The sequence below is a fragment of the Hipposideros armiger genome, unplaced genomic scaffold (genome assembly GCF_001890085.2).
Source record: "Hipposideros armiger isolate ML-2016 unplaced genomic scaffold, ASM189008v1 scaffold_7, whole genome shotgun sequence".
Classification (NCBI taxonomy): Eukaryota; Metazoa; Chordata; class Mammalia; order Chiroptera; family Hipposideridae; genus Hipposideros; species Hipposideros armiger.
The window spans coordinates 2,787,375-2,801,947 of NW_017731357.1; the positions used below are offsets into that span (position 1 = coordinate 2,787,375).

Below are 14,573 nucleotides of genomic sequence, written 5' to 3' on the forward strand. Positions count from 1 at the left end.
CAAAAGGAGCCAGTCAGCATGCTTGAACCAAGCCTTCAGCCCTGCCCTGGGGACAGAGCTGGCTAAGTCCCTATACTGGTGAGATTCCAGCAGGAAACACACACACACAACACATTCACAGGAGTCAGGGGTGTGGATTTAATGAAGGGAGTATTTTTTTTTCATTTTTTTAAAACAAATTTCTGTATTTTTCAATTACAATTGATGTTCAATATTATTTTATTTTAGTTTCAGGTGAACAGTATAGTGGCTAGACATTTATATCATTTATGAAGTGATCCCCCAATTAGTCTGCTACCCACCTGGTATTTGTTACCATATTACTGACTATATTCCCTATGCTTTACTTTACAACCCCTGCCCATTTTGTAACTGTCGATTTGTATTTCTTAATCACTTCACCTTTCTCACCCTGCTCCCAGCCCCCTTTCATCTATCACCCTGATAATCTAGGACCCATCTGACACCATACATAGGTATTACAATATTATTGACTATATTTCTTATGCTCTACTTTACATCCCCGTGACTATTTTGTGACTACCAATTTGTATTAATACTTAAATGCTTTTACCATTTTCACTCACCCCCCAAACTCCTTCCCAGTTGTCCATTGATGGGCATTTCGGTTGTTTCCATATCTTGGCTATTGAGAACAGTGCTGCCATAACCATAAGGATGCATATATTTTTTCAAATTAATGTTTTGGATTACTTTGGATAAATACCTAGAAGTGGAATTGCTGGGTCATAAAATAGTTCTATTTTTAATGTTTTGAGGAACCTCCATACTGTTATCCACAGTGGCTGCACCAATCTGCAATCCCACCAACAGTGCACCACACTGTTCCCTTTTCTCCACATCCTCACCAACACTTCTTGTTTGTTGATTTATTGATGATAGCCATTCAGAGAGGCGTGAGATGATATCTAATTGTGGTTTTAATTTGCATTTTTCTGATGATTAATGATGTTGAACATCTTTTCTGATGTCTTGTGGCCATCTGTATGTCCTCTTCGGAGAAATGTCTATTCAGGTCCTCTGCCCATTTGTTAATTGGATTGTTTGTTTGTTTTTAGTGTTGAGTTGTATGAGTTCTTTATGAATTTTGGATATTAACCCCTTATCAAATGTATCATTAGTAAATACTTCTCCCATTCAGTAGGTTGCCTTATTGTTTTGTTGATGGTTTTCTTTGCTGTGCAAAAACATTTGAGTTTGATGTAGTCCCATTTGTTTATGTTTTCTTTATTTTCCCTTGCCAGAGGTCATATGTCAGAAAAAATATTGTTAAGAGCAACGTTAGAGAGTTTACTGTCTATGTTTTCTTCTAGGAGTTTTATGGTTTCAAATCTTACATTTAAGTCTTTAATCCATTTTGACTTTATTATTGTATATGGAGGAAGAAGGTGGTCCAGTTACGTTTCTTTGCTTGTGTCTGTCCAGTTTTCTAGCACCATTTATTGAATAGACTGTCTTTACTCCATTGTATATTCTTGCCTCCTTTGTCGTAGTTTAAATAACCATATAGGTATGGATTTATTTCTAAGCTCTCTATTCCATTCCATTGATCTATGTGTCTGTTTTTATGTCAATATGATGCTGTTTTGGTTACTATAGCCTTGTAGTATAGTTTGATATCAGGTAATTGCTACCTCTAGCTTTGTTCTTCTTTCTCAATATCGTTGTGGCTATTCGGGCCTTTTATGGTTCCATATTAATTTTAGGATTATTTGTTCTAGTTCTATGGATTGTGTTGGGTAGTATGGATATTTTAATGGTGTTAATTCTTCCTATCCATGTGCATGGTATATGCTTCCATTTATTTGTACCTTTTCCAATTCATTCAATGTCTTAACATTTTCCAAGTATAGTTCTTTTTATGCCCTTGGTTAAATTTACTCCTAGATATTTTATTTTTATTTGTTTAATTAAACTTTATTGTGGTGACAGTGGTTAGCAAAAGTGGACAATTCTGTGATACATCATCTGTATATCACATTGTGTGTTCACCACCCAGAGTCAGCTCTCCTTCCATCACCATACATTTGACCCTGCCCACCCAGAAGCCAGAGAACAAGGAAGCTCAGGGACTGATGCAATCCGCAGAGGCCAGCATCAGGGCAGAGAGCCCAGTGAAAAGGGCAGGACAGAAAATGGATCTTGAGGGGCAAATGGGGAATAACCCAGCATAACCTGTTACCAGAATAGACTTGGGCTCATGTGAATAAGTCTCATATCCAGGGTATAAAACCAGATTCAGACTAACCGCTCCTGTGGTTGGTCTGCTGAATGTCAGGACTGGTCCCCCAGACTCAGATGGGTCTCCCCTACCAGTGAAGGTTAGGTCGCCTCAGCTAATAGGACTGGGATCCAACAACAAACAAGAAACCTTTACAAAGAGGACTGTGGTTGTAGCTGGTCCAGCTTTGATCAGTCCTGCCACCCTTTGGTGACAGGTTTTCCTATGTGGATAAGTGTAAGCTGAGTATCACCCACCATGACTGTTGACTGTAGCCTATAGCCTGTTTTCTTAGCAGCTCCCTTGGCCAGGCCTCTGCCTGGCCCCCACAGCAGCCCATGGTGAGCCATTGGGGCTGTGATTTAACTCTCACTCCATTATTTGACTGTCTATGGTCTCAGCATGTTGCCCTTGCTCTGTCACAGTCCAGAGACCCCCATTTCCACTCTATTGTGCTTGCTGACAGATGGCAACTGTAAAACTGGCAAAATGGGTCCCGCTATTTAGAGCTGGTCTGGTTAATCTCAGCAGTCACGTTTTAAAAAATAACACTAAATTGGTTCTCATATAAACTTTATAAGTTGCACTGTGTAACTGGCATCTTATCTTTTGACATTTCTGAGAAAAATTGGATGTGGCTTCATTTTATGAGCACTGGAACTGCAGAAGCATTAGCAATTGGCTCTAAAGCTCTCTTTTCACAGCAGGATTATATATAGCCTTGGCAGTGGGGAGTAGGGGGCAGTTGGGTACATCTTTGGATAGATCTTTGAGCATCCCACTTGTTGAAGATCTCCTTTTGGTATTTAGAGGATGGAATACCCTGTGACATTTTATTGTCCCAACAACCTTGTGGGAATAAGTTTCATTCCCAGTTTATAGATAGGAAGCTGAGATTAAAGGCATTCCTAAAGGTAAGGATTATATAGTTAGGGGCCAGTACCAATGATTTAATAAACATTTATTTCTAATATATGAAGTTAAATATAACAGTTGAAATAAAAAGATTATTAATAATTCTCAATAGATTTAAAAAATAACTTGTAAACACATACCGATTATCTAACACAAAACAAGAACCTAGTAGGAAGCAATACCGCTGAAATCCACTTGGATTTAAAGCATTGAATGATGTTTACTTGAATTGTATGCATAAGTCTATCACTAAAGCTCAAAAAAAGTCCATGTCTCCTTGAAAACTTTACTTGCCCTATAATTCAATTTTAAGGAAAGGTTTCTTGTTCAGAAGGTACACCTGTGTTTTAGCTACGCTCGCACAGATGACAACTCTATTGAAGCTTGGTCTTGAGCAAAGGGAAGCAATTGTGAAATATTGTCATTACAGTAAAGGCATAAATGGATAGGAATATAAGCAAGTCTCCTGGCTTAACATGTGAGCTTTTCCTTATGTCATCAGAATGTTCTTGATTATCTCAACAAGTATTTGTGAAATTTCTTCCCAAAATTAATTTTTAATTTGATTTACTGGAATTTAACTGTTTTTATGATTTTGTCAACTTAATTTGATTATTTCTAAAGACATATGAACCTATTGCAAGGGAGAAAATCCAATAAAACTACAGTTTCAATTCCATACATACTATTGGACTTTTCTACAAATTTATAGTTAGTTCCTGTAGAAACATCCTTTTTTTGACTGAGTGGAAAGGAGTGACAGGGTGAAATCACTAACGTGACTATCAGCCTTACATTTGGGAGGAATAAAAATAACCTTGTTTCAGTGAAGCGTGGAATTTAATTGGCTCCTGATCTTTTTCCTTCATGCATCTGGTGGCCAGTACTACAGTAGAAAAATTTAAAACTAGAAGGAGACATAATCCAATTAAATTTCCTTTTAAAAATGTCAAAGCAAATAAATCCAGAGCCCATGAGCTCAGACACAGCTTTGCTATTCTCACTGGGCAGCTGCTATTTACTGGGTTTCCAACCAGTGCCATCTTTGCTTCCTATTTCAAGGGTTTGTAATTTTGCAGATCAGCAGCTACATTTTTTCACCATTGATGAACAAGTAATTTATTGCCAACTTGTTTGACATCTTAAGTAGCTCTAGTGACAGCCAGCTTGGAAGATGTCACAGGGACCTCTTGCAAATGATGATTCCCAGCCATTTTAGAGTCATGATTTTGTATCATTGTTGAATTTCATTCTCCATTTCACAGTTCTTTTTTCTTCCAGAAAATGCTATGTGGTGCATATTGTTTATGGTCCAGATTAAATTGAATTTTTCTTTGAAATTTGTGCACTGTCTCTTGAGTTCTCTGGAAATCACATTGGAAACTCTGGATCCATCCACAGTTTGTCAGGAAGTTGCTTTGTTCCAAGCTGTGCTATGACTCTCATAGACATTTTATTAGTTTTGATAAATATAAAATTGCATAATGTCTTTGTTTGACTTCCTATAGAAACCACCTTGGAGAAAAGGATTTGAGTATAAATGTTTTTTTGTTTTTTTTTGTGGGATGGGGAGTGAAAGGAGCACTAGTAAGGGAGTGGGGAAATGAGAAATGGAAGAAAAGGAGCTTACACAGGGCATATAATCAAACCAGTAACAAATGTGGATGACTAGATCTTAATGCCTCTGGGAAATAGGAATCCAGTGGCCGGCATGTAACTCATAGTTATCCCACCCAAAGGGCAAGGTAGCTGTGTTATTCATCCATCAACTCCCATCAGTCCTTGTTTGAGGGCTGCTCCTGAAGTAGGGGGAAATAATTAATTCCCAGGCACTTGTGGCATGTCACAGGGGCAGCCAAAGCGGGCCTCAGAGGCCAAAGAAAAGCTCCCAGACAAAGGAGCACGGGTGCTGACAGAAGTCAGGCTGGGGTGCTCCAAGAGGAAAGGGTGAGGGAATCAGGAAGGGTGTTGGCAAAGCCTGCTACACAAAGATATTTAAGATTCTAACAGCCACCATTAGGCCATTACGGGGGCTGTTTTACAGAAACACAAGCAGGTTTGTCCTCATCTGGAATGGGGGGATAGACTGCTATGGATGAGCTCTCCTGTTGTAAAATTACCGTGCAGTTATTTCCAATTAAAATTTACATGTACTGCTGGGAAACAGTATATGAAGTGTGATCAAAAGATATGGTGAATGTTTAAATTAAAAAAAAAATATTACAGTAAAGGGCACATTGCCATTAATCCCCCTCAAGATATCCCCCCTTACTTCAAACACACTTATCCCATTGTTCTTGCCACTTTCTGAAGCAGTTCTGGAAGTCCTCTTTCATGAGTGTCTTTACTTCATCCTCCATCATGACAATACTCCATGTCACACACCACTTCTGGTATGGCAATTTCTGTCAAATAAAAACATTACAGTGTGTCCTCATCCACCTTATTCACCGGATCTGGCACCGTGCAACATCTGGCTCTTCCCTAAAGTAAAAATGACCATGAAAGGTGAACATTTTGAATCTATTCAGGACATTGAGGCAGCCACGACAGCGCAACTAAAGACACTTATGAAAGTGGACTCCAGAACTGATTCAGAAAGTGGCAAGAATGATGGGATAAGTGTGTTCAAAGTGAGGGGGAGTATTTTGATGGGAACTAGTGGCAATGTGTCTTTTACTGTAATAAAACTTTTTAATTTAAACATTTCATTGTATTTTTTATCACACCTCATAATCTGGAGTTTTCTTCACATTTTGTAGTGTAGGATGAATAAAAGGTCAGTGAAGACAAAGGATATTTTAACTGACTGCCTAGTACTTGTGAAAAATCTCCCTCAAATTGAGGGTTGGCTACAATTCTGGTAACAAGTCCAGTATGTTGGTTCTTTTCCCATACCAAGTAATTCTTTTTTGTTTTGTTTTGTTTTAATTAAAATTTATTGGGGTGACAATGGTTAGTAAAATTACATAGTTTCAGGTATACAATTCTGTAACACATTAGCTATGTATCCCATAGTGTGTTCAATAAGTAATTCTTGACAACAGCTGGGTGTCCTATGGTTCAACTCAGTTCTGACACTATCTACCTGGAGATCCCACAGGTTAAGGGTTCAGTCCTGTGAGACTTCCTCCCCTCTTCAGACACCATTCACATGTCCAGGTTGTCAACCTGTGCTTCTGACCAACTGGCTGTAGATTGGAGACTCCCACAACCCCCTCCTTGGGTTTGATTAATTTGCTAGAGAGGCTCACAGAACTCAGAGAAACATTTTACTTAGTAGATCACTGATTTATTATAAAAGGATATAACTCGGGAACTCCAAATGGAAGAGATGCTTAGGGCAAGGTGTGGGAAAGTGTGAGGAGCTTCCATGTCCTCTGCAGGAGGGCCACTCTCCCTGCGCCTCCACGTTCACCAAACCAGAAGCTTGGAGGTTACTGCAATAATAGGACTTCAGTATGTCCCTCTGAGAAGACACAATTCAACTTCTAACACTGCCCCTTTCTTTCTGACCACTTCAAATCCGTTACCTTCCAGGTATTGTGTGTTCTGCAGTCACATCTTTCAGATGCGGCGCTTATTCATCCCAGCTTCAGCTGCCCTAGTTCCGCCACAGTCATCTCTCCCCAGGATTATTACAGTAATGTCCAAAGTGACTTTCCTCCTTCATTCTTCATACATCCAATGAGTTATCTAATTCATTTCTAATCAGACTTTTCTGGCTGAAACCCACCAGTGACTTTCGCCAACCACAGCATCAAGTATAAACTAGCACAGAAGCCCGCACATTTGGCTTTATCTTTTCCTTCCAACCATCTTTCTTGCCACTTTGTACTATGTGCTCCAAACTACACTAGGCTACTCATCCTTTCTGGAAAATAGATTTCTAGGTCTCCAGGCCTTCGCTTGTGCTGTTCCCTGTGCCTGGAACATCCTTCATCGCTTAAATCCCCTGACAAACTGCTCCTTATCCCATAAGGTGCAAATGAAACATCACGTACTCAGGTTGCTTCCACAGTTCTGTCACATAGAATTATTGAGTCCGTACTTGTGTTTCTGTGATACCTTATGACCCTGGATACTAACTTAGCATTAGGAAACATATAGCACTTCTTATATAAAACAACCTTGATGATACAAATATAAGCAGCCACAGTTATGGACTTTCCCCCTCTGTTGATATTAATATTAATTGACTACTCATTGCAGCATAAACAAAAAGTGTGCATGTGCATATGTGCACATATATAGATTTATATATACAAGACTTTTTGAAATCTCTTTGAATCATGTTTATTACTTATATAATTTTGTTGCAACCCACCTCATCAAAATAATTTTTAAAACTCTCTAGAGTGAAGGTATTTATTTTCTGAAATTAGCAAATGTATATACACATATATGTATGCTATATGTTATATATAAAGTACATATGAGTATATATTTATGACTACATATATATAAAGTATATATAAAGTAGCTTATCCCCAAGAGCATACTGTGAATGATCCAGTGCTCTTTCCATTGTTAGGTTGAAGAAATAGTAACTAAGCAGCCAGTACAGATAGCAGTTTGGATTGTAAAACAATGAGTTTTTAATAAAGTATAGGAGGAGATATCATTGCAGTAATGCTGTATAACAAACAGCCTCCCCCCCATGTCAGTGGTTCACAACAACAGACATTTATTTTTCTTGTCCTTGGGCCTGTAGGTCAGCTGGGTTGGGCTCCAGCTTGGCCTGTTTCGCCTGCCATTCTGACTGGTAGCATCTTGGGCCATGTTCTTTTCATGGCAATGGCAGAGGCACAGAAGGCCAAGCCAGATCATGCCAGCACATTAGGTCCTTTGTTCGTGGTATGTCTGCTAACATTACATAGGCCAAAGCCAGTCATGTGGCCAGGCCCATATCAAAGGGACAGGAAAATCAACTCCATGGAAGGCGCTACAAAGTCCCATCTCAAAGAGCATGGGTGATAATTCTAATACAGGGAGGGATGAAGAATTGACCATAAGAATCCAATATACTACAGAGTCCTCGTGATCCAAAAGTGGACGGTAGAAATGTCTGCTCTGAAAATTAACTGTTTGCCAAGAGCTTATGTAACGACAAGAAACAATTTGATGTTGCATCTGCAAAACTGAGCTTTGAAATGTGGTTCTAATTATATCCATCTTTGTTTTCTTTTCTAGAGATATGACGATGTGTCAGTCGGGATGCCATCACTTATTCCTTTGAAATACATTGACTATTTAAAATTTTTCAATGACGTATATGGCATAGAGGAGCAGTAACATGCCAGTTTCACTCAATTCCCTTTGATTTTCTGCTCTAATTTTGCCAAGTTTCTTTCAGGAGATATAATTTCATTAAAAACAAAAAAGAATCACGGCTGATATTGAATTGAAATCCATAAACTACAATTAATCTCCTTTTGTCATTTTAGTTTTTCATAACATGATATTATATTGCCGATGTACCAGCACTAATAAAAATGTCATATAAAGGAACATTGAGCATTTTTATTATATGTGTGATTTATTAATACCAAAGAATCTTATGGTAATTTTGTAACCAACATAATTTGATTTATTATAACACAAAAGTAAAATGACTTTTGACAGCTCTGTATGAAAATATAAAATCAAATTATATCAGAGCAGTAAGTTGTTATTCTATTAAACATTTTTTGAAATCTTTTTGACACATTTGTTAGTTATATAATTAAACTTTGTAGCAACCCATCTTGTCAAAACAATCCTTAAACCTCTCTAGAATGAAGATATTTATTTTCTGAAATTAGCAAAGCTATGAGAAGAAAAAGACTCCTCGCAACACACACTCAACACACGTAAAAATTTGGGAGAGAAATGGAAACATATGCAGTGTTTATATTTTTAATGCCCTTTTTATATCTGAAGTTAGCTGTTAATTTAGGAATATATGCATGTGTATATAATTTTATTATGGCCAAAAATGTATGATGCCTGAAATATTTAGGGATGTGAATGCTGAAGGGTTTGGGAGATCTTTTTGGTTCTTTCTCCACACACACATACCACCCACCCATGAGGTTTAAATATTCTAAGACTACGTTTTCCTCCTGCATTTCTCTAGTTCTATTTTTATTTATCTTTTAGGCCTATACATTATAAGTCTCAGCAGAACTTTTGTCATGTGGTATATATTTGATTAACACTCATAACCATGGAACTCTGGCAATTCATTATGAGAAGTTTGTCCCAATGTACCCCATTCTTCAATCTTGAGTGCTGTGTATTGTTAAGTCCAGTTGCCTGGTGTTCTCAGAGACAATTGAAGCCGATGGAAAACGGCCTTTGACCTTTACCTTTCAGGGACTGCTGTGACGAGAGGAAGAGGAACTTGATGATACCCCAAGGATCCTTCTATGTCATTATTCTTTCCCATTTGCGGTATATTGCCTAGAAATGAGCTGGCTTCTTGGCACTCAGATGTACCAATTTGCTCGACAACAATGGCTCTTTCATTTTTAAAATTGAAGTTAATCAATAAATTATTTATATATATAAACCTAGGATAATTCTACATGCGCCTTGTTAGAATAGACCTCATAGGACTTTCCAATAAACTAGAATACCCAATTTACTCATATATAGTAGAATCTTTTACCCATAAAATACAATTTTTGACTACTTGGTTTTTGTCCCAGTTTTTTTTTAAGACAACTGAACAGTGCCAAGCCATTTTGTCACTTTAAGATTTTCCATTCCTTAGAGAACGAGCTTTTATTTATTTATTTTTTTTAAGCTGAGCCATCCTGCCGCCTGTTGGCAGCTCAGCGGCTGCTCAGCTCAGGCCAGGCATCGAACCGCTGTTGCTCAGAGCTCACACTTTTTTTTTTAATGAAAAACGTCCTCCTTTTAGAGCTCACACTCTTGAGCGAGCTCTTAACCAACTGAGCCACTCGGCCGGCCCTAAGAACAAGCTTTTAGGATGACACTTTCCTGGAACTTTTCAGGGTCACATATTTGTCTCTTACCTATTCACTTCTTCAGTTAGTTGTCTTTCCCTCAACATTTGAAATATGTAGACAATTTAGCTCTTGTACAGGCTTGTAATATAATTCATTTGAGAAGTAGGAGGAGAAAAGGAAAAGAAGCAAACCAATGATTTGCTCCTGAGTTTGTAGGATGACCAGTGCTCATTCTATTGCATAGATGTTAGCCGCTGACTGCCTTGGTTATTCGAAGTTCAAGCCCACAGTTAGCAATTAAATGGCCATTACAGGAATCATGCCGATAAACATGATACATTGCAGCCATACAGACACTTTAAATAATTATTCTTTTTATAACTAAGCCATATACTGAAGGAGATTTATAATTTAGAGATAATATCCCCATTAGTAAAGTTTATGACCCAATAAACAGCTCCCACTATAGTAATAGAATTTCTGTACCTCCCTCTTTTGCTGGTGGTCTCAAGGTACTGAAGGGAAATGCTATCTTGGGAAAAGCACTTATTCTCATTATGTAAATACGAATGAATTGTCTTACAATTAAACTGGAAATATCCCTTCCCCCACCGCCTTGGTCCCACTTAGTTCCGAAATGATGATGCATTCTGCTTAGGTTTCAAGAAGTAGATATCTGGGTCAGCACAAATAAATTCTGTGACTTAAATCTTTGGGGGTGGTGGGGAAGACTCCTGGAATTTCTATCTCTTCCCTCTGAATAAGAGAAATTCCAGCTATTTCCATTATTCCAGAGTAACAATTTTTAAAAGTTTCACAACCTTTGCATACACTTAAATTTTTAGCTGCCTCTTTTGTCTGAACAAGAGAAATCCCAGCTATTATCATTGTTCCAGGGTAATACTTTTCAAAGTTTTACAACCTTTGTATAGACTTACATTTTTAGCTGCTAACGTTTTCTCATTTCGATGGAAAAGCAAGTGCTGCCTGTGAATGCCTGGGTGAGTTGAAGGTTAATATAGGCAAGTCTTTCGTACTAAGCATGAATTGTTTTTTAGTATTCCTGCAACCATGGGAATGATTGATAAAGTTATTTGAGAGCCCAAATAAAATCGTCTTTTCATAAGAAACTGATTAAAGGCTGTTGAAGTTTACATTAAATGGTTTGCTGAGTCATTGTTGTCAAGTATGGATGTTGTCAGCAGATGACTAATTTCCAGTGTTTATTTGCCTTTTTCCCCTTTTTAACCTAACCGTTAATTTGAACTGTTTGGACCTGTTTGAAAAGTAATGTGGGGAAGCCTCTGGGTTGACTTTAGTACTTACAAAAATAGTTAAAAGTTTAGACAATAGAGAGGGAATGAAGAGCACTGTAACTTTCAAATATCAGGATAGTTTAAACATCTTGCCTACTTTATTCTGTGTATTACCTTTGATCCAATTAATGCCAGACATACCATTTCTTGGTCTTTCTTTGGTTTTTGTATGCTGTGCTATTTGAAGTTTCGTTATTTGGGGTTGTAGATATAACCAAACAGAAAGAGAGTTCATCCTTCCTGGCACACAGTAGAGCCAAACTGAACTCTGAAAATTGCAGTGGAGAAATTAGGGTTGTTTTATTGCGAGGCCACTTAAGGAGAATGGGGAAGCTATTGCTCAAAAGTCCAACAAACTCCCCCTGATGACTTCCAGAGGGTTTTAAGGAGTTAAGGAGCACAGGTATGCGGAAGCGCTGGTGGGTTGAGTTTTAAATAGAGGAACTTGAAACTTGGCCATTTATGGTCAAGGCAGAATTCTTGATTCATCCTGAAACCTAATTTTTCTCTGGTTTATTCCAGCACAATGAATGACAGCACCATCCATCTAGTTGTCAAAATGACCCAATCCTAATTTTTATTTCTTCTTCCCTATCTCCAACATTCTTAATATATCATGAATCTATCCACTTCTCACCAACCTTACAACCTCACTGACATTTCATTATTCCAAACCACCCAGCATGTCTCTGGCCACAGCCTCCCAGTCAGCCTCCTCACCGCCACACTCACTCTTGTAGTTCACACACACAAAGCAGCCAGAGATTTGTAAATACAGACACGATCTTTGTATTCTCCAAATAAAAATCTTTCAGTAACTTCTCATGCCCTTTGCATGAAGCTTAAATTCTTGAACATGAGTTACACACACAAGGTGGTCCCTATTCTCATCCTGACGCCCCTCAGCAATTGTCATCTCTTTCCACTTAACTTTCTCTCCACACTCTGGTCATAGTTAAAACCGGGGATATCTGAAGCAATTTGAAATGGCTTTTCAGTTCCTGTTCTGTATTCAGTGAGTGGCCTCAGCAGTAATGAAGAGCAGTAGTAGCAAGGGAGAAAAAAGCAGGCAAAAGTAATTTTATCTCATCCCTTCCCCTTCTCCCTCATCCCCACCCCCTCCCAACTAGCAACCCTCAGTTTTTCCTCTGTGTCTCTGAGACTATTTCTGTTTACATTTCTCATTTATTCAGTTCTTTAGAACACACATATAAGTGAGATCATATGGTATTTGTCTTTCTCTGACTTATTTCACTTAGCATAATGTTCTCTAGGTCCATCCATATTGTTGCAAATGGTACAATTTCCTTCTTCTTTATAACTGTGAGTAACATGTCTTGTTAGGGAAACCACTTCATGGACGGTGCAGAGGCCTGCACTGTACATCTGAAGCTGCCGTTGAATAATATTGTATGTCAACTATAATTTAATACACATATAGTCACGGGACATGGAGTAGAGAGTGGGAATGGAGCCAATGGAATTGTAATAGATGTGTAATATCGGGGGTGAGGGGGCAGTGGAATACGGGGAGGGGGGTTGTCACTTTGTGAGGGTGAAAAGGATAACTATTGCATTGTTTTGTACGCCTGAAACTAATAATAGTTTTTAAAAATGTTAAAAAAGTCATTTTATCAAGTTCCTGTTTTGGTCAGATCTTCTTATATAGGCTCAGTAGGAAAAAGGAAACACAAAGATAACTGGTGGAACTATGTCTAAAGGAGAATGCATTTTCTGTTTTTCACCAAATCATCAGCCTCTCTGGATTTTAATATGGTGGGGTCATAGCAAGCATTCCTCTATTGTTGGCTTTACACAGATGCAAAGCAGTACTCAAGAAACTGGAGGTGATGAATAGTTGGTCTGATGTGTTCGAACCATTCACCACTTTGAGTTAAATGTGCATTTCTGTTCAAAGTAGACAATGGGGAGAGGCAGCTCCCCTTTCCCTCTGTAACTTGCACAACCTCAAGCCTCACTGCTTAAACTAATGAGTATTTAGAAGGAAAGGCTCCTACTGATTCTAGCGAGTCATTAAGTTTCTACTTGCAGAGCCGCCATGGACTTTTTCATCCGCCACATTTTTCAGCCATTTCCAGTTGCTTCTGAGCAGCAGTGCTGACCCTTGGGTTCCTGTGCCATGACCTGACATATAATGAGCTCAAAAGTCCCGTTGGAAACAATTTTACTGAAGACCAGGAACAAATGCACAGATGCACATTCTAGTCTCATAACTGTTAGTTTTGGGGAACTTCATTGACCTTGAATGAAAAAATTAAACATTATTTAACCCAATATATAACCTGGTAGGAAAAAGGTGAGTGGGGGTGTATTACAATTTCTCTTAAATTAATTGCACAGTCAGCACTACCCTTTGTAATAATGATTTTGCTCCATTATCACTCCAGGTTGATTTCCTGAGCAGCTTCATTGATCTTGCCTCACTGGGTTTTCCATTTTTACACATTACATTCTCTTGGGAATTGAAAAGACTGTGCCTGAAAATGTTCAGTCACCTTGAAAAGACTCATTTTCTAAAAGGTTCTAAGCTGCCTTGAACTTGAAGGAATTCAAACTTTGCTCAAACAAATATTAGGCAGAGACTCATCACTTGAGTATATGTTTAATATCATTTGGAAGCTGTTTGAAAGGTCATTTACAGACCCCAAATTATGTCTCTGGCATAAGGATTATTTTAGGCTGATTATTTTTATTAAAACTGCAGACACAGGAAAAGCTCTGAGTAGAAGTTACCATTTTGTAAGAGACATTTATATTTATAAGGGTATCTCCATTTGTAAGGTGTCTTCTTCTTGTACCAGGCAGAGGATCATTCTAAATTTCTAGAATCTCTTATCAATGGAGAAGGCAATCTTAAATCCTAAAATATTACTCTTAAATCTCAGTGTTAAATATTAAATGAAATATAAAATGGAAAATGCAAATTTAAAATCTGCATAACAGCCTTATCCTTGTTTACTGTTCTTTTCATGGTAGGCTCACATAACTGACTCCCCACCTCCAAAATCTTCTTTAGTCTTTAGCTGAAGATAGATGGTATTTAAGGTGATGGCTTAGGTTATTTGGGGGGGGGGGTACTCAGTTTTCCCGGGTCTCTCCCATGTATACAGGAAGCATACATAT

General features: G+C 38.2%; 1 protein-coding gene across 2 annotated transcripts in view; it reads left to right on the forward strand.

Annotated features, from left to right (window-relative positions):
* The window catches only part of EFHC2 (EF-hand domain containing 2), a 373,002-nt gene extending 364,343 nt beyond the window's left edge, over nt 1–8,659 (forward strand). For both annotated transcript variants that reach the window (XM_019649716.1, XM_019649708.1), the window contains exon 15: nt 8,351–8,659. In XM_019649716.1, coding sequence (XP_019505261.1) covers nt 8,351–8,452 — 102 coding nt within the window. In that variant the 3' untranslated portion in view covers nt 8,453–8,659. The remainder of the gene's footprint in view (nt 1–8,350) is intronic.
* The last annotated feature ends 5,914 nt before the right edge of the window (nt 8,660–14,573 follow it).